At 37.0% G+C, this 21,077-nt stretch overlaps 1 protein-coding gene across 4 annotated transcripts in view; it reads left to right on the top strand.

Annotated features, from left to right (window-relative positions):
• The window catches only part of FAM114A2 (family with sequence similarity 114 member A2), a 33,899-nt gene that overhangs the window by 5,039 nt on the left and 7,783 nt on the right, over positions 1–21,077 (top strand). For all 4 annotated transcript variants that reach the window (XM_072630791.1, XM_072630790.1, XM_072630793.1 and 1 more), the window contains 5 exons: positions 1,358–1,467; positions 5,620–5,754; positions 6,657–6,815; positions 8,517–8,640; positions 11,283–11,362. In XM_072630791.1, coding sequence (XP_072486892.1) covers positions 1,358–1,467; positions 5,620–5,754; positions 6,657–6,815; positions 8,517–8,640; positions 11,283–11,362 — 608 coding nt within the window. The remainder of the gene's footprint in view (positions 1–1,357; positions 1,468–5,619; positions 5,755–6,656; positions 6,816–8,516; positions 8,641–11,282; positions 11,363–21,077) is intronic.

Below are 21,077 nucleotides of genomic sequence, written 5' to 3'. Positions count from 1 at the left end.
TTACAGACAAAATTCATTCTTCGTGCAAATTCATTCATCTTGAATTATACACCCTTTTGAGGTTACTTTTTATGAAATTCGGCCACATTCACTGTGGTTAAACAGAGTTTTTAGGATGGAATTTCAAGCTCAACATACGTTCCAAAAGAGAACACATTATTTTCTCCCAAAATACAACCTTCTTTTGAAATTCTCTATTACTGTCAAGGGCACTGTCAATCTCCCACTCACCCATTTTTTAATCTCTGTCCTTCTTGGTCACATCACATAGGCAATAAATAACCAAATCTTGTGATTTCTTCCTTTATAACATTTCTTGCATATCTCTTTCCACTAGCAACTACTGCCTTAGTTCAAGAATTAAGGCAGTAGTTATTAGTGGAAAGTCTGTAAAGTATGCAAAACTTGCCTGATTTATTGCAATAACCTTGTAATTGGACTTCCTGACTCATATCTCTCTCCACTCCAATTCATATTTAGAGTCAGCTGCCAAAATGTTTTTCCTAAAGTGTGGGTCTGACCATGTCACCTCCCAAACTCAGTAAACTTCACTTGCTCCCTTGCCTCAAGGATCAAATATAAATTCCTCTTTTTTGCCTGTCCCCTTCCTACTTTCAAATGTTTCTTACATATTACCCCTCTCATCATACTCCTTAATCCAGCTATACTTGCCTTTCTGTTTCTTATGATGCTCCGTCTCTCCCTGTCTGGGCATTTGCACCAGCTCTCTTCTGTGCCTCAAATGCTCTTTCTTCTCACTTACTTCTTTTTGGATCCCTGACTTGCTTTAAGACTTACTTCAAGTGGTACCTCTGGTAGAAGGCTTTTCTTCATTCCCCTTCTGTGTGTGCCTTCTCCAAAGTTACCTTCTATTACTCTTTATTTATTTTATATGTACTGACTTATGTGTATGTTGTCTTTCCTATTTGAATTTGAGGTAAGGTATTGTTTTTACCTTTTTTTTTTGTATCCCCACAACTTACATAGTGCCTGACATAATAATAAGCAGTTAATAAATTTGCTTATTGATTGAGTGAATGAGACTGCTCTTATGAAACTCATTGTCTAGTAAGACATAAAGTGGAAAAAGCACTGGATTTGGAATTGGAAGATCTGGGTTCAATTCAACAAAATTTCATTAAATATCTACTGTGTTCTGAGTTCAAGTCTGTTCTGCCACATGCTTTTTCTATGACCTTGGGTGAATCAGTGTAATTCTCTGAACTTCATTTTTTTGATCTGTAAAGTAAGATGGGTTAAACTAGATGACTTATTAAGAGACCTTTTAAGGTATGGGGTCCATTGATATTTATGTAGTTTCCATTCCTCCAACCTTTTCTCTCCCTGTGAAATACAGGAGACCCTAATATCAAAGCAGGCAGCATTAATAAAGAGGATGGAAATACCTCACCGATGGGTGCAGCACTTGGTGTATTCTCAACTATTTCTACAGCAGTTCAGAGTACAGTGAGTATGAAAGGGTGTGCTTCCTTCATCCTTCACATAAGATGTAGTTTTGAGTAGAGGAAAAGGGGATGGACTTGTCTAGGAGATCTAGGCTTTATCTCAGGCTCTAATACTTACCAGCTTAATATTCCTGAGCCTATAGTGTTCATCTATGTAAATCAGGATACTGATGATTATGCTACCTTCTACATTATTGTTATTGTAAGGAAAGTACTTTGTAAAGCTTACACTATTATAAAAATGTCAGTTATTTTGAAAACTAGCATTTTCAAACTTTTCGTTCTACCTTTTTATTTAAAGACCATGGTGGGGGCATTTAGGTGGCACAGAGAATAGAGCAATTGCCCTAAAGTCAAGAGGACTTGAGATCAAATGTGGCCAGAGACACTTAACATTTACTAGCTATGTGACCCTAGACAACTCACTTAATCCCGAGTACTTTGCCAAAAACAAACAAATAAACAACCATGGTGAATTATACTATTTATATTTATGACATTTCATACTAGAGATTATATACCATGACTTGCATTTAAGTCTGGGGTTAAAAACATCTGTAAGAAAAAGTGGTGATAGATGTGTGGCCAGAAATAGTGTGAAGGCAAGAAAGACAACATTTTTCATATTTGGAGTTTAAAAAGTTTGTAAGTAGACTAGACTTTCCCCCTTAAAAATATTGTTCACATGTTACAAACTATAAAACTTCATATCGTTTCATCTAGTAATTTTGTTTTAGGGAGCATGCTTCAAGAATAACCTAAAAGAAAAAAAAATGTATATAGCAATACATTGTTCATAGCAATGCCAGTCATAATGATGAAAACTGGAAATAACCAAAATGTCTGACAGTAGTAAGTATAGACTCAAATTTTTATAATCCTTTCCACAAGAACCTTTTATAGTCCTCACAATAACCCCATATGGTAAGTATGTAAAGTATTATTATCTTCTTTTCACAGTTAAGAAAACAGACTCTAGTAAGATGACTTGCCAAAGTTCATATAAGCTATATAAATGACAGTCCTCTTGAACTTAGGCCTTCTGACAAGTTTGGGACGCTTTTTATCATGTTAGATATTGTATATTAACACAAAGCTCACTTTTAATAACAATACAATATTGCTGATAAATAATCCATGTGTTAATATATAGAAGTGTTTCTTTAAATAAGCAGCTCTTTGTGGTGGCAAAGAACTGGAAAATGAAGGGATGCCCATCCATTGGGGAGTGGCTAAACAAGTTGTGGCATGTGATTGTACTGTAAGAAATGATGAATGGGTTGATTTTAGAAAAACAGAGAAAGTCATGTATGAAATAATAAATAGCAAAGTGAGGAATACCAAGGGAATGTTGTATATGATAGCAGCAATATTGTTTGAAGAATAATTGTGAACAGCCAAATTATTCTGAATACTATAAATACTCAGATCAGCTATAAAGAATCTTTAAAGGAAAATGCTTTCTCCAGAGAAAGAACTGATAAATAGAAGTGTGCATAGTATGGTTTTACATATATTTATAAATCTACCTCAAGTGGTGGACTTCTCTCGTGCATGGTGGGGAAGGAAGGAGACAATTTGGAAGTTAAGATGCAATAAAAAAATAAAGAAAAAAGTAGTTTGCCTTTGCTATATTGCTGTCATTGTATATATTGTTTCTCTTCACTTCATTCAGCATGAGCTCATACAAATCTTTCCATGTTTCTCTGATACCATCCCTTTCATCATTTTTTACAATGCAGTAGTATTGCATCATATTTTATACTTGCTCATCCATTCCCCAATTAATACTCCCCCACCCGATTCCCATTCTCTGTTACCTCAATAGAGCTTTAAATGTTTTTTTGTACCCTTAGAGTTTGTTTTGTTTAGGACTCTAAATCTGCCCTCCCCCTACCCCCTTCTCCCCTTTCTCTTCTGTTTCCATGTTAAATGAAATATTTCTATACCAAACTGTCCCTCCCTCTCTCTCCCTCCCCTCCTCTCTTCCTCCTTCTGTATTATACCTTCTTTTAGTCAGTTCATATGAGAGTGGAGTTGAAGTTTCAGCTGTTCCCCATCCACTCCTCTTTGTATAGCTGTCTACTTGTGCACCCTAATTATGTGAGATAATTCCCCTAACCTTCCTTCTCTCCTCCCCCACAATATTCCTCTTCCCCTCTCTTTCCATTCTTCCCTTAAGATCATCAGGATATAACAGAACCATTCCCAGGCCTAGTCTAATTAGACTCTCTCTGGGATTCTTGACAAAGATAGAATTCAGAGAGGAAAAATGTATCATCCCGTAATTGAATGTAAGCAGTTTTTCCTTGCTTAGTCCTTTATCTTTGTTTGCTCGTGTTTACCTTTTCATGATTCTCTTTACTCCTTTGAACTTTAAAGTTTCTATGCAACTGTTGTCTTTTCATAAGAAATGCTTGGAAGCCCTGTGTTTCATTAAAGGTTCATTTCCCCACTTTTAGCATTTTACTCAGTTTTGCTGGGTAAGCTATTCTTGACTGTAAGCCCATATCCCTTGTCTCCTGGAATATCATATTCCAGGTTCACCACTCCTTTATCCACTGCTCTAAATCCTGTGTAATCCTGAGTATGGGTCTGCAGTGCTTGAATTCTTTCTGGTTGCTTTGAAGTATTTTATCTTTGACATGAAAACTCTGGATTTTGGCTATGATGTTTCTAGGAGTTTTTATTTTGGGGTTTCTTTTAGGAAGTGACTGATGGATTCTTTCTATTTTCAATTTGCTCTTTGGTTTTAAGAGATCTGGACAGTCTTAGACTTCTTGAAATAGAATGTCTAGACTTCTTTTTTGGACATAGTGTTCAGGTAGTCAATAATTTTAAAATTTTTTTCTCCTTGATCTCTTTTTCAGATCAGTTGTTTTTGCTATGAGATACTTTGCTTTTCCCCCCCAGCCTTTTGACTGTATTTTAATATTTCTTTTTGTCTCATAGAATCCTTGCTTTCTTTTTGGTCTGTTCTAATTTTCAGAAAATTTGTTGCTTGGGCAAGGTTTTGTACTGCTTGTGTCAAGCTGTTAATTATGTTTCCAATTCTTTCTTCCATAGCTCTCATTTCTTTTCCAGTTTTTTCCTCAAGTGTTCTTATTTCATTTATAAACAAATGTCTTTTAAACTTTTAAAAAAAAAATTCTTGCTTCATCTTCTGGAATTCTAGTTGAGTTTGTATTCAAGCTGTGGTTTTACCTGAGGCATTACTTATAAATGTTCTGGAATCATTCTTTTCTTCATTATTTGTGTCTTATTCATCTCTGCCATCTTAATAATTTTTATGGTTTGGTTTTTTTTTTTTTTTTGCTTGTTTTCAGAACCCATTAGTCCAGGCTTCTTCCTGACTTGAGATTTCGTATTAGGACTGGATTCTGCCTCACTTCTGGAGGAAATGTCTGGGGTGCTATAGCTGCTTTCTTGGCAGTATTGAGTGTTTTGTTATTCCAGGATCTCAGCCTCAGCTCAAGCTAGGGACCTGCAAGCTTTCATTGCCCCCAAAGTGGTCTGATACAGGGTAAAATCTGATTCCTACCCCCTGGTATGAGTTCTGTAAGTTCTTGACCTGAGTTTTGGTTAGAACAACAGTAGAGTGCTAATAGAATTAGCCATCATCTGCCAGATAGGAAGTTCTGCTGGTTCAGCGACAACTTCATTGTCCCCTTTGGTCTGGGATTCCTGTCCTGGTGGTTCTTCTGCAGGCTGGGCTTGATGCTAGAACTGAGATCTGAGACTCAGGTCCAGGGCAGATAGAGAAAGGGATGTGCACACACTTGGATAGGGAGGTGCTGTGCACTGAGAAAGAAGGAAGTTCAGAAGCCAACAGCAACAGTGATGTGGCTCAGATCCCAGAAGCAGAACAGGATTCCTTCCATCCCTTTCCTGAACATCATTTTCCTCATCTCTTCTTTGCACTACGTAGGAGTGTTGTGAACAAAGTACTGTGAAGAGAAAATACATTATAAAAATATGAGCTAATGTTTTCATGATTATCATCAACATACTGATTTTAGCATTTAAACAAGTCTTGTAGAAGAAGCATGACATTACTAGATGTGGGTAGATTTTGTCTACATTTATACAATTAGTAGATACAGATTCATTTTCCTAATGCCGTACTGAGATCTGTACATCTTTTTTTTTCCAGGGAAAGAGCGTTATTAGTGGAGGCTTAGATGCTTTGGAGTTCATTGGGAAAAAAACAATGGATGTGATAGCTGAAGGTGATCCTGGATTTAAAAAAACCAAGGGCTTAATGAACCGAACTTCTACATTATCTCAGGTACTACATGTTCTGTAATTTTTTCTTTTCCCATTGTGATTTCTATCGTTACCTGTAGTAGAAATCTTTGGCCCTTCTGATTTTTCTTTTTGACTTGTTTTTAGTCACTATTTCTCTAGGCAACCAAAACTGATATAATCTTAGTACCTTAGTATTCTGATTTCATCAGTGTGGGTACTATTTCCACTGATTCACATAGCAGTCAGTGTTCACTTTCTAACAACAAATGAAGGTATTATTAATATAGTAATGATAAAATATAAAAATGAACTAGTGATAATTTGTTTATATGATGATTTAATAATAGCTGGTATTCATATAGTGCACTTCATACCTGTGTAACCTTGGGCAAATCACTTAACCTCTCTAGGCACTCAGTTTCCTCATCTGTAAAATGAGGAGATTGGACTAGATTACCTGTAAGGTCCCTTCTAACTCTAAATCTAAGATCTTTTGATTCCTACTTTTTCCTGGAGGTGGGAGAGTGTTGGACTAAATAATCTCTGAGGTCTCTTACAGTGCTGAGATTCTGTAAATCTATGGTTAGAGAGCTAATGGTCTGAAATGGGGCTGGTTCTTATTTTTCTTTTCAGTTTTTGCCCTTGCATATTTCTATTTTATTAGTACATTCTACACTTTGAGGTGTATGTGTACTTTAGGTTCATGTTAAAGCCATTTTCCTGAAAAATATCTGGTTTCTCAAGTATTCATTTTGCTGTTCATTGTCAAAATACTTGTGACCATTTCTACAGTCTTTCCATCTTCAATGTTCCATGAATTAAAAGGTTAGTGCTTTGTACTGTTAATACTCTTCCTGCCTATCTTGGCTTCTATTTCCTCTGCTTTTAGAAGTCACCCTTGAGCTACCATTGTGCATGCTTAATACCCCTATTTCTTTTCAGGTTTTGCGAGAGGCAAAAGATAAGGAAGAGCTGAGGACAACCAATGAGGTTACCATGGATACGGACAAGAAAGCTCATTATGGATTACTCTTTGATGAATTTCAAGGCCTTTCACATCTAGAAGCTTTGGAGATGCTTTCTCGAGAGAGTGAAATAAAGGTACTGTAATAGTTTGAATAGAGAATGCTCCTCAAAGTAGGTAGCTCACTCTTTAAATGAGATCTCTTTGAAGAGGGGTTAACTGTATAATATAAACTGAAAAATAATTTTGTATACTCCAGTGATTTTTTTTTGGATACTCTGACTTTTTCAGTATGGTGCATTATGACACCTCCATACTCCATACGTAGACAGTCTTCATTAATTTCTGTGGCTTAAAAAATATCATCCTCATGCAACCAATCTTTAGGTGAGGCATCTGTCCATACTTTGGTTGATTCTAGCAATCTGTTGCCAGGGCTGTACTTAAAGCTTTCCAGTTAAATAGTAGCTATAGAGCATGCACACCAATGGCATAGTTTTCAAGAACTACACCATGGTAGTACATTGAAATGCACACATTTAATAGATATAAAAGCCACAGTTAATGTGGAAGTTGGGTGATGGAGTGTCATGGTGAGGAATGTGGAGAGAAGAGAGATAGGTCATGTAGTCTGGGGCTGTGGGGACATAACCCAGGGTCTGCAAGTGAGTACCATTGTCAAACTCACAGACCCATATTTAAGTAGATAGAAAGAAAAAAATAGTTGGGACCTATTGAAAATATTATGGTTTTGACTATTAACTGACTGTGGGAACTACAGGGCTGAGGTAGTTTAAAAAACGTGAGGCAGAACATGATTAGAAATTACTACATTCAGGTTTTGGATTTGTTAACTTTTGAAGGAACTTGGTTTTTGTTTGACCCAAGTTGTAAGGCACAAATGAAACTGGAAGTCAGTCTTCAATGAGGAAGGGAAGGCATTTCAAGGATGGAGCTCTAGATTTCTTAAATCATGTCAGTAAATAATGACCACTACCACATGCCAGGCACTGTGCTAAACACTAGGGATACAAAGAAAGGGCAAAAACAGTCTCTGTCCTCAAGAAACTCACAATCCAATGGGGAGAGGAAACATGCAAACATCTATATATGAACAAGATATATACAGAGATAATCACAGAGAAGGAGTCACAAGCTTTAAAGGAGATTAAGAAAGGCTTTCTTGCAGAAGATGGAATTTTAACTGAGACTTGAAAGCAGCCAGAAATCAGAGGCAAGGAGGAAGAGAATTCCACACTTGGAGGACAACCAGTGAAAATTCGTGAAACAATATCTGAACCTTATATTTGAAATAGAACAACTGAAGTGTTGTCTCTCAGTGGTCCTGGGAACAGAGATCTCAATAGCCTAATTGTTATTTTTTCCTTTACCTTGACCTGCTGTTTCCATAAAATGAGCTGCTTTGTTATTAATTGATTCAGTATTATTTCACATGTATTTCTAAAACAGTTATTAGGCACTAAAAATTTTCTAGACTTCTCTGATCTAGGCTATAATTGAATTTACTGCATATAGTTGAAAAGCCTCATACTAACAAAACAAACAAAGAAATATGTATACATGTTATCTCCCTATCTTCTGAAAGGGCCAGCCAACCTTCCATCCTTAAACTTCGGTAAACACAACTATTGTTGACCAATGAACTGTTGCTGTTACTGCACAATTGATCTTTAGCCCCTTAATCTGTAAAATGGTTATATAATACTTTTCTTATCTGTAAAATTTCCTTATCAGTAAGAATTTCATTGGAATTCTTTATCCAATTTCAGTTTTTTTTATGTTTATGTATATTTTGTGAATATCTTGTTTGTAACCAGGTGAAATCCCTCACTAACTCTTTGTCTGGTGAAGAACTAGAGAATCTAAAACTTGAATTGGAGCAACTCAAAGAAGCTTTTTCATTAGCTGAGTTCAGTGATGAAGAAGAAGATGAAAAAAAGGGTAATATACAAATTCACTTATTTGGTACTAAAGTATAATTACCATTGAGAAAATCTGAATTTAGAATTCTAGACCACTGGAGTTAATCTCACCTACTCTGGGTTAAATATTCTGGTCCTTACAATGAAATCATATTTCCTACTGTAATATAGCAAGTTGACATTCTGGTTTATCAGTCAATCTTTGATGAGTTTAGTTAGTATCATTCAGCTCTTCAACTCTGATGTGAACCAGCTGAGTTAAGTTTGTGAACATTCAGGGTTCACAAACATTCAGGGTTCCATGGGCAACCTTTCCAAAGTGCATATATCTCATAATAACCATTTTTCTTTTTTTTAATAATTAATTAATAATTAATTAATTAATTTGTTTTAAGTTTTCAACAATCACTTCTATAAGTTTTAAATTTTCTTCCCCTTTCTCCCTGCTCCTGCTCCAAGACAGCATGTAATCTTATATGGGTTCTACACAAAAATTGTTGTTAACACAATTTCACATTAGTCATGTTGCATAGAAGAACTAAAATGAATGGAAGAAACCATAAGGAAAACCAAACCAAAACAAAACATAACAAAAGAGAATAGTCTGCTTCATTCTGTGTTTTGACTATAGTGCTTTCTCTGGCTGTAGAAGGCATTTTGCATCATGAGTCCTTTGGAAATGTTTTAGGTCCTTGCATTGCTGTGAAGGGCTAAGTCTATCAGACACAGTCTTTGTACACTGTGACTCTTACTGTGTATAATGTCCTGGTTCTGCTCACTTCACTCAGCATCAATTCGTGTAAATCTTTCCAGGTTTTTCTAAAGTCCTCCTATTTGTCATAATAACCATTTTCCCCCTTGCACTTTCCTGTGAATTTTTGTCAATGCTTAAAGTTATAGATAAGATAGAACACAATACCAACTGACTGTTCAGACTGGATTTTACTAGTAGTCTTCACTTTGGTAGGGTTGTTGTTGGACCAGGATCTAGATCCCAGCCTTGCATATTCAGCATCTTAATGTAATCACTCTTTGCACTAAACTCTGCTGCCTCTTTTAGACAATGTACTACTGTATAGTACACCACCAGCTTCTTGAGGGCATGTCTTATTCAACTTAACAAATATTTTAAAGCATTTATTTGATGCATAACAGTGCACTACATTCTTATATTTCATTTTACCACCCAGAGAAACTTGAGGTTAGTAGACCCTTCTTCAGAGACTGTGTTGTCACTTCTTACTCAGGCTCTGGGGACCTAAAATATGGTGAAGATCGCTGCTATACATAAAGGGTATTCAACTGTACTTTAGCTATCCATGGGTTTTCCTATGAAGTTCTTGGTTATGCCTGAGAACAAGATGAATAAGTGTTGCTGTACATAAATGTATATAATCATGCTTGACATGATTAGAAAGCAGTTATTTTGAAACAGATTTACAGAGCTAGCTATTGTTCTTGACACAGTTTTTGGGAACTAATAAAGATTTCACTTTTAAATGGTTGTATAGTGTGCCCCTAAATCTGATTTGAGTTACCCTAAGTCACTGAGTGATAACCCCATTGATATTAACCATACTGTGATAATCTCCATTTTTTTTTGTAAACTTCATTTAAGTTATTGGTACAGGATGCCACTAACAATTTTTGTTTCATCTAGTCGACATCTGCCCTTGCATAAGTAATAAGAAACTATAATCTTTAAACTGTTTAAAGTGCTCAAAGGAATTTTCTAAACAGATGTGCAGGATTTATATCTCTAATTAGCTCCCTTACCTGTCTACTGAAAATCAAGATTCTGAAATGGTAGATATGGGATTTTTGTGATAAGCTTTGATTGAGTATGCTACTGTGATGTTTGTGGACCCCTCCCTTACAAAGCCATCTCAGTGGGGTAGAGAAGTAGCACTGAGGCCATCAGGGACCACAGTGTTCACCACAGGGGAGCTAAGTGTTCACTGCTTTTGTAGGTTTCAGTTTCCGTTAGCATCCTCAGTCCTATTCCTTAATCCTTGATATCAGGGAAAGCAATGCTGGACTTGAATCATACATTTAGAGCTCAAAGGTGCCTGAGAGGTTGTCTAGTCCATTCATAGATTCAGAGACTGAGGTGCAAGGTCCTGTAGATTACACGTGACAGATATGGGCTTTGGACCTATGTTCTCTTAACTTGAAATCCAACACTCTTTCCAGTTCCTCATATAATTTCCTTTACTTTGCTTCAAAATTTCCCTTTATCCAAGTTTTCCATATCCCTGAACCAGCATTTATAGGTTTTGCCAATATATTTCAAACTCCAAAGAATCCCAAATGAATTTGGGAAACATTGGGGTAGACTGTCAGTGCTAAAGATGATCAGAGAAGGACTTTGAAAGATAAATGCTTTTGGATGGGCAGAGAGGAACAGAGTAGGCATTCCAGGTGACTTCCTGTTTGCATTTCAGTTATGTGCATCTCGTGCTCTTTTGTGATGGGCCTGATGACCTGTTACAGATTGTGAGCTTTGGGAGAACACACATTCTCCTTTGATAGAAACAGTGGCTTCACAGTGCCCTCTGGACTGCACACAAGCTGCATACCCTGGGCATAATGTATGGTAATTGTTGCTGACATGTGTTACTGGTCTATGTAGTGTTTTCAGTGTCATTATTTGTCTTTCAGAAGATGAAGATTTCTCTCCAGAGATAACAGAGCTGTTTTCCCAGCTGCATGTTTCCACCAGACCTGACAAACTGACCAAAGTGAGTCACTTCATCCTGGTCATTTTTTTTCTAAGTATGAATAGGACAGACATACAAGATTTTGAACAGATGATTCTAAACTTCTGGTAGACATCACAAAGATTAAGGGTTTATTATTTTGTTTCCTATCTAGTACATTCCATAATATTTTTCTTTTTATTCACCCACTGATTAGCACAGTGCGCTGCATATGGTGGGCACTTAATAAATGATGGTTATTATCCTTATCATCACTTCTGTTACTTCACTTTTATGTAGTGCTTTCTTCATCACAATCCTGTAAAGTAGATATTCCAGTATTAGGGAGATAGGGATTTTGCTTGTGATTTCATTGGTATAGGCAATTCTCAGATGAGGAAACCTTTACCAGTTCAGTTGGCCTCTTCTCTGCAACCACAGACTTAGAGAGTAACCTAGAACACTTTGAGGTTACATAACTTGCCCAAGATTGCTCATCTAGTATATGTCACAGATAAGACTTGTACTCTGGTCTTCCTGCCTCCAAGGCCATCCTGCCTTCAAGGCCAGCTCTTTATTCACATCAGCTTTCTGGTAGTCCAAGTATTATTATTTTAATGCAAAGGGATGTTTACTTAAAATAAAATTGCAACTTCCCCACCCCTCAAGAAAATTAAAATGCAGCAACCATACTAAACATCCAGTCCTTGAGCTGCCTTCTGCAGTACATAGCAGGAATTGCTCTTGACAAGTTGCTTGTGACTGGATGTTAAAAATCAGCATCAGGAATAGTCTCTGCCTAGTCAAAGACCTAGAGGGCATTATAGAACAACACATTGTCTAAGAAAGGTAGGAGCACTGGACTGGGAGATAACTTTTTTAGGGGAATTTGGGTTTGTGTCCTTGCTCTGCTTTTTGCAAGCAGTATGACTGTGGATAATTCACATAAATTGTATGACCTCTGGTAGCTTTCTTTGCCTCTGTGAAACTCAGTTCTTATCTATAAAATGAGGATAATAATTCCTGTCTTGTAACATTGAGCTGATTACTTAGCTTCTCTGAGATTGTTTTCTTAGCTAGGAAATAAATTTAGTAATCCATGCCTTCTGTCTCTCAGAGATGTTGTGAGGATCAAATGAGATAAAGTGTATGAAAGAACTTTGAACAGTATAGCTCTCTGGGTGAGGCAGCACACACCCATAATCCCTGCTCCTGGGGAGGCTGAGGCTGGTAGATCACTTGAGCTCTGGAGTTCTGAGCTGCAGTGAGCCAAATCAGCCCATCAGGTGCCTGCACTATAATGGTGAGCCCTGGGAGCAGGGAGCCATCAGGCTGCCCAAGAAAGGAGAACCAGCCTGGGTCCAGGCTCCTGTGCCAGTGAACAGTGGGATCAGGTCTCTGAGGGGCTGCTTACACTTCCAGCCTGGGTGGGATAGGGAGACCCAATCTCAAAAGATAAAGAAAAAAAGAAAAGTATAGAGCATTGTGCAAATGTCAAGTATTATTACAATTGAGGCAATGTGGAGTAATGCATAGAAAACTAGACTTGGAGGCAACACACCTGGATTCAAATCCTGCTCCAGATACATACTTGTTATGTGATACCAGTACGTTACTTATCCTTTCTCAGCATCAGTTTCTTCATTTGTAAAATAGAGATGATAATAATACCCACCTCACAGAGTTACAAGAATAAATGAGGTTATATATGTGAAGTGCTTTGTTTTTTTTTTTTTTTTTTAATTTTTATTTTTTTAATGTTTAACAATCACTGCCATACAATTGCGATTTTATCCCTCCCCACCCACCCCCCACTACCTCCCTCCCTCCCCACGACTGCATACAATTCTGTATAGATTCTACATATACTTTCCTATTGAGTATATTTTCACTATAGTCATGCTATGTAGTCAGACTAAGATAAATGAAAGAATCCGTATAACAAATCAGAACATGATACACAAACAGATACACATACACAAACATGATCTGCTACATTATGTGAGTGACTTCCATATTTCTCTCTCTGAGTGTGGAAGGCATTTTGCCTTGAGGTCCACCATTGGGATTTTTTTTTTTTTCAGAAGTTCTTGTGTTATTACAAAAATCTAAGTCTACCAGAAAAAACTCTCACACACTGTGGTTGTTGCTGTGCATAAAGTTCTCCTGGTTCTGCTCCTTTCACTCAGCATCAGGTCATATAAGTCCTTCCAGGCCTCTCTGAAGTCTTCTTGTTCATCATTTCTTATGGCACAATAGTACTCCATTACATTCATATACCATAATTTATTCAGCCATTCCCCAATTGATGGACATCCCCTTGACTTCCAGTTTTTGGCAACTACATAGAGTGCTGCTATAAATATTTTTGTACATGTGGGACCCTTTCCCATTTTTATGATCTCTTGGGGATATAGTCCTAGTAGCGATATTGCTGGGTCAAAGGGTATGCACATTTTTGTAGCCCTTTGGGCATAGTTCCAAATTGCTCTCCAGAATGGTTGGATGCGCTCACAGCTCCACCAACAATGAATTAGTGTTCCAACTCTCCCACATCCTCTCCAGCATTTATCATTTTCTTGTTCTGTCATGTTTGCCAATCTTATAGGTGTGATGTGGTACCTCAGAGTTGTTTTGATTTGCATCTCTCTAACCAATAGTGATTTAGAGCATTTTTTCATATGATTATAGATAGCTTTAATTTCTTCCTCTGAAAATTGCCTGTTCATATCCTTTGACCATTTATCAATTGGGGAATGACTTGTATGATTATACAGTTGAGTCAGTTCTCTATATATTCTAGAAATGAGGCCTTTATCCCCGAGCTTAGCTGTAAAAATTTTTTCCCAATTTACTACATCCCTCCGGATTTTGGTTGCATTGGGTTTGGTTGTGCAAAAACTTCTCAGTTTAATGTACTCAAAGTTATCCATTTTGCATTTCATAATGCATTCTATCTCTCCTTTAGTAAAGAATTCTTCCCTTCTCCATAGATCTGATAAATACACTCTTCCTTGCTTCTCCAGTTTATTCATGGTATCAATCTTTATACCTAAATCATGTACCCATTTGGACTTTATTCTTGTGTACGGTGTCAGGTATGGGTCTATGCCTAATTTCCGCCACACTGTTATCCAGTTTTCCCAGCAATTTTTGTCAAACAATGAGTTCTTATCCCAGAAGCTGGGGTCCTTGGGTTTATCAAACAGAAGGTTGCTATATTCCTTGCCTACTGCAGCTTGAGTGCCAAGTCTATTCCACTTGTCTACCTCTCTGTTTCTTAGCCAATACCAAGTGGTTTTGATAATTGCTGCTTTATAGTACAGTTTAAGGTCTGGTAGCGCTAGGCCACCTTCCCAAGCATTTCTTTTCATTAGTCCCTTTGATATTCTGGACCTTTTGTTTTTCCAAATGAATTTTGATATTATTTTATCCAGCTCTAGAAAGTAATTGTCTGATAGTTTAATTGGTATGGCACTAAATAAGTATATTAATTTGGGTAGAATTGTCATTTTTATTATATTAGCACGGCCTACCCATGAGCAACTAATGTTTTTCCACTTACTTAAATCTGACTTTATTTGTGCAAAAAGTGTCTTGTAATTGTGTTCATATAGTCCCTGTGTTTGTTTTGGCAGGTAGACTCCTAAGTATTTTATACTGTCTACCCTAACTTTAAATGGGATTTCTCTTTCTATCTCTTGCTGTTGAACTTTGTTGCTAATATATAGGAATGCAGAGGATTTGTGTGGGTTTATTTTGTACCCTGCAACTTTGCCAAAATTGTTTATTAATTCAAGTAATTTTTTACTTGAATCTCTGGGATTCCCTAGGTAAATCATCATATCATCTGCAAAGAGTGATAACTTAGTTTCTTCTTTGGCTATTCTAATTCCTTGAATATCTTTATCTTGTCTAATTGCTACAGCTAACATTTCTAGTACCATATTGAATAATAGTGGTGATAATGGACAACCTTGTTTCACCCCTGATCTTATTGGGCATGCATCTAGCTTATCCCCATTGCATATAATGCTTGCTGAAGGTTTTAGATAGATACTGCTTATTATTTTATGGAAAGTTCCCTTTATTCCTACGTTCTCCAATGTTTTTAGTAGGAATGGATGTTGTATTTTGTCAAAAGCTTTTTCTGCATCTATTGAGATAATCATGTGGTTTTTGTTAGCTTTGTTGTTGATGTGATCGATAATGCTAATAGTTTTCCTAATATTGAACCAGCCCTGTAGTCCTGGTATGAATCCTACCTGATCATAATGTATTAATCTCGTGATAAGATGCTGTATTCGTTTTGCTAAAATCTTATTTAAAATTTTTGCATCTATATTCATTAGGGAAATTGGTCTATAATTTTCTTTCTCTGTTTTGTCTCTTCCTGGTTTGGGTATCAAAACCATATTTGTATCATAGAAAGAATTTGGGAGGACTCCTTCTTCCCCAATTTTCAAGAATAGTGTATGTAGTATTGGAATTAACTGTTCTTTAAATGTTTGATAGAATTCACTTGTGAATCCATCTGGCCCTGGAGATTTTTTCCTAGGGAGTTCATTGATGGCTTGTTCAATTTCTTTTTCTGAGATGGGGTTGTTTAAGTATTCAACTTCCTCTTCTGTTAATCTGGGCAATTTGTATTTTTTAAAATATTCATCCATCTCGTTTAGATTGTCGAATTTGTGGGCATAAAGTTGGGCAAAGTAGTTTCTAATTATTGTTTTAATTTCCTCCTCATTGGAGGTGAGTTCACCCCTTTCATTTTTAATGTTAGTAATTTGGTTTTCTTCTTTCTTTTTTTTGATCAGATTAACCAAAGGTTTATCAATTTTATTAGTTTTTTCATAAAACCAACTATTGGTTTTATTTATTAATTCAATAGTTTTCTTTATTTCAATTTTATTAATCTCTCCTCTGGTTTTCAGTATTTCTAATTTGGTATTTACTTGGGGATTTTCAATTTGTTCTTTTTCTAGCTTTTTCAACTGCAAGCCTAAGTCATTGATCTCCTCTTTCTCTATTTTATTTATGTAAGCATTCAGAGATATAAAACTTCCCCTAATAACTGCTTTTGCAGTGTCCCATAAGTTTTGGTACGTTGTCTCACTATTGTCATTCTCTTGAATGAAGTTGTTGATTGTTTCTATGATTTCTTCTTTAACCCAATCCTTCTTTAGAATTAGATTATTTAGTTTCCAATTGATTTTTGGTTTCTCTTTCCATGGCCTTTTATTACATGTAATTTTTAATGCATTATGATCTGAAAAGGATGCATTGATTATCTCTACCTTTCTGCACTGGATTGTGAGATTTTTATGTCCTAGTACATGGTCAATTTTTGTAAATGTTCCATGTACCGCTGAGAAAAAGGTATATTCCTTTCTATTCCCATTTAATTTTCTCCAAAGATCTATCATATCTACCTTATCCAGAGTTTTATTTACCTCCTTAACCTCTTTCTTGTTTATTTTAAGGTTGGATTTATCTAGTTCAGAGAGGGGGAGGTTGAGGTCCCCCACTAGTATAGTTTTGCTATCAATTTCTTCCTTCAGCTCCCGTAACCTCTCCTCTAAGAATCTGGATGCTATACCACTTGGAGCATACATGTTTAGTAATGATATTGCTTCATTGTCTATGGTGCCTTTTAGTAGGATATAGTTTCCATCCTTATCCCTTTTGATTAGATCTATTTCTGCTTTTGCTTTGTCTGAGATTAGGATTGCTACTCCTGCCTTTCTTACATGAGCTGAAGCACAATATATTCTGCTCCATCCTTTGACCTTTATCCTATGTGTATCCCCCCGTTTCAAATGTGTTTCTTGTAAGCAGCATATTGTTGGATTATGGCTTTTAATCCATTCTGCTATCCGTCTCCGTTTTATGGGAGAGTTCATTCCATTCACATTCACAGTTATGATTACAATCTGTGCATTTCCCTCCACCCTCTTTCCCACCATTTGTGCTTTTAGCTCTCCCGTCTCCCTTCCCCTCCTCAATAGTATTCACTTTTCTCCCCCTCCTCCTGCAGCCTTCCCCTCCTTCTTTTAGCCCCCCTCCCTTTTAGTCCCCTTTACTCTTATTGCTTCTTTCCTCCCTTTTAGCCACCCTCCCCTTTCTTCCCCCTTCCCCTCCTACTACCTATAGAGCTAGTTAGGCTTATCTACTTAAGATTATTGTTCCCTCCTTTGAACAAATCAGATGAGAGTACCTCTCAAACAATGCTCATCTCCCTCCCCTCCTTCCCTCTACTATAGTTTTGTACTTCTTCCTGTGATATAATTTGCCATTGTCTGCTTCCCCCTTTCCACACCTCCTATTACATTCCCTTCTCATACTTAAATCATATTTTTGTGAAGTGCTTTGTAAACCTTAAGTTGTTATATAAATTTTAGCTCTTCTTTTTATTATTATTGCTAATAATAAAATAATAGGAAGTATGTCTAAAGGATAGAAGACTGGACTTAGACTGAAGTTAGGATGATCTTCCTATGACCCTTACTAGATGTGTGACTATGGACAGGTCATTTTTTTGAGCCTCGATTTCCTCATTTGTAATCTGAGAATAATAATACCCTGTAGTTCCTACTCCAAAGGGTTTGTTGGAAAGCTTAAATGAGATGTGAAGTGCTTTGAAAACTTTAGATTGCTATAGAAATAATTGTTATTGTTAGATGGTAGCACTAGGTAACCATTGTAGATATGACATGGAACTGGGAGTCAGAAAGACCTGAGTTTGAATTCCGCCATAGATACTTATTATCTGTGTGACCCTGGGCAAGTCATATATTTAACTTCTCATCTCAAAAATAGGATTAATAATAGCACCTACCTCATAGACTTGTGAAGATCAAATCAGGTAACATATGTAAAGTGCTTTGCTTAAAGCATCATGTAAATGTTGTCATCATCCTCATTGGCTTAGTAGTGAGCCATTTTCTAATTGTTGGTTTTTGTGACTGATTGCTGAGGTTCCTGCCATCATGTTTTTGGGATTTGGAGGTGCTTTTAATCTGAGCTCAGAGTTTGTAATAATATAGAAGGCTTATTTTTAGTGTACTTAACAGATAGATGAATAGTTTATGAAAGGACTCAAACTGTAGTATGTTCATGATGGCAGGCAGGCCAGTTTTCATTGGCATTTGAATTAGTTGATATCTGTGGGCTGTCCTTGTAAGAGCCATCGTAGTCCATAGGTGTCACAGGTAGGTGTCACATGCTTTTTATTAATTGATCCCCCTCCCCCTCTGTATTTTATACTAACTTCCCTTTGTTCTCAAAAGGGTAGAAAGAAAGGGCTCAAATGTTCTTGCCACTAGGAAATAAGAAAAACAGGTAAAGGGGTATAGAAAGCTATCTGCCCCTACAGGACAAAAGAGAAGATGGAGACAAGGGCAGAGAGGGATGATAGAAGAGAGAGCAGATTGGTCATAGGGGCAATTAGAATGCTTGGTGTTTGGGGGGGGAGGGGATAAAAGGGGAGAAAATTTGTAACCCAAAATTTTGTGAAAATGAATGTTAAAAGTTAAATAAATAAATTTAATAATAAAAAATAAAAAAAAAAAATAAGAAAGGGCTCAGAAACTTACACAACATTTTAAAAAGCTACTTGTTCTATAAAATTTTTTTAGAAGCAGCATAGTAGGATAGAAAGAGCATGATGATGGGAGTCAGAAGACCAGGGTTTGAGTTCAGGCACTGAGACTTAAAATCTAGCTCTTCATAGACAAATCCTTTAGCCTCTCCCTTCATAGGGTTATTGTGAGTAAAGTACTTAATGTAAACTGTGAAGCATTATAAAAATGTGAACTTTTTATTATTTTTCTTTTGAAAAATTAAGTCTTAAGATTTATTCTGTCTTCACAACATTTCTTTTCTATATCCAGTTTGTTTTCATTCAGCCACAACCCTACAGCAGCTAGGTGGCCCAGTGGTTAGAGCATTTGGGCCTGGAGTCAGGAAAACCTGTGTTCATATCTTCAGACTTCCTAGCTGTGTGACCCTGGACAGTCAGTCATTTAACCCCTGTTTGCCTCGGTTTCCTCATCTACAAAAATTGGAGATAACAGTAGCACTTATCTCCCAGGATTGTTGTGAGGATCAAATGAAAAAATAATTGTAAGGCACTTAGCATAGCACCTGGAACATAGTGAGTGCTATATAAATGTTGTTATTTATTTTCAGTCCTCATCACCTTTTGCCTGGGTTAATTCATTAGCCTTCTAACTGTTCTGCCTGCCTCTGGTCTCTCCCCACTTCACTCCATCCTTCACTTAGTGGTGTAGCAGCAAGCCTTCTCACATACATCCAGGATGACCTGCTGCACAGGTTCTTAGATCTGCTTTTCTAAGGAAAGCAACTTTTGAGGGGTCAGCAATCTACTTCAATAACATTCACCGACAGAGAAAATACAAACAGAGGAGTAAAGACCAACAGACAGGGCTTCTAACTGGCTTCCCAGAGTCTCATCTGGCACATGGACTTTCTTCTAAGTCCCCATAGCAAAACCTCACCTCTGTATGTACACACTTTTCAGAGCCAGAGGGCATTACTACCCTCCATGACCCAGTACCTCATTAGCAATTAACAAAAGGTGTGGGCCTACCTGCCATACAAGCCTCCCCTAATCAAGCTTCCCTTATTGGTCTCCACCACAAGCCTATTACTGAGTGGGGGAAGATCTTTAATTGGCATTGTGTAACAAGCCTTCCCCTAATCCAGCTAACATTACAAGTGGCCAGCATTATTTTTCTAAAGCATAAGGGTCTAACTGTTCTCCACTTTCTCTCCCTTTGCTCAGTGAGGTCCAAAGGTTCCCAGTCACCCTCAGGATCAAATGTGAACTCCTCTAGCATTTAAAGCTCTTTGTCATCTAGCCTCTTCCTCCCTTTCTAGCTTTCTTATACATTACTCTCCTTACACTCTACGCATAGCTACACAAACCTATTTACAGTTACTCAAACCTGACATTCCATCTTCCATGTCTATGCCTTTTGCACTGGTTATAACCCATGCCTGGAATACTCTGTCCCCTCATCCCTGTCTCTTACTTTTCCTGGCTTCCTTCATGACTCAGCTTAAATCCCACTTTCTGCAAGAATCCTTTCTCAGTGTTCTTAGCTGTTAACGCCCTCCTGTTTAAGGCTACCTTCATCTATTTCATACATATCTTGCATGTACTTAGTTATTTACATGTTGTTTCTTTCATTAGAATGTATGCTGAGGACAAAGATTGTTTTTTGCCTTTTTTTTGTCTATCCAGTGTGTGGCACTGTACCTGGTCCAAGGTCAAAATCTCAAAGAATGCTCGTTGATTGACTGATAAAAATTTTTGTTTACTTTATCAGGTGGAGAGAGCTTCCAGATTGGTAGCCTTCATATTTCAATGAAATATGGTGCAGTCCCTATCCCTTCACCTAGTACTAATTGTACTTATGTATAGTTTATATGAGAGGTCATATATGTAGTAGAAAGAATATTAGATAGACAGTCCCCAAAACTGGGGTCTAAAGGTGATACTTTCTATGAGTCTTTGTGCCTCCTGGGCCTTAGTATCCTCATCTGAAAAAATGAGGGATTCATACTTGAAAATTTCTAAGGTAATTACAATTCTAGGATTCTGGAAGGGATTTCTCCTGTTCTTATCAACAGGCAATAGCAGGCAATACTGTTTTAAGCCACTGGGTGGCATTAGTAGTATGAGAAAATTGATCATTTGTCTTGGGCTAGATTTTTTGGCCACAGTGTTTTT

This window comes from Notamacropus eugenii, chromosome 1, assembly GCF_028372415.1.
Source record: "Notamacropus eugenii isolate mMacEug1 chromosome 1, mMacEug1.pri_v2, whole genome shotgun sequence".
Taxonomy (NCBI): Eukaryota; Metazoa; Chordata; class Mammalia; order Diprotodontia; family Macropodidae; genus Notamacropus; species Notamacropus eugenii.
Note: the sequence above shows the minus strand (reverse complement) of the source record. Positions and strands in the feature narration are given on the sequence as shown.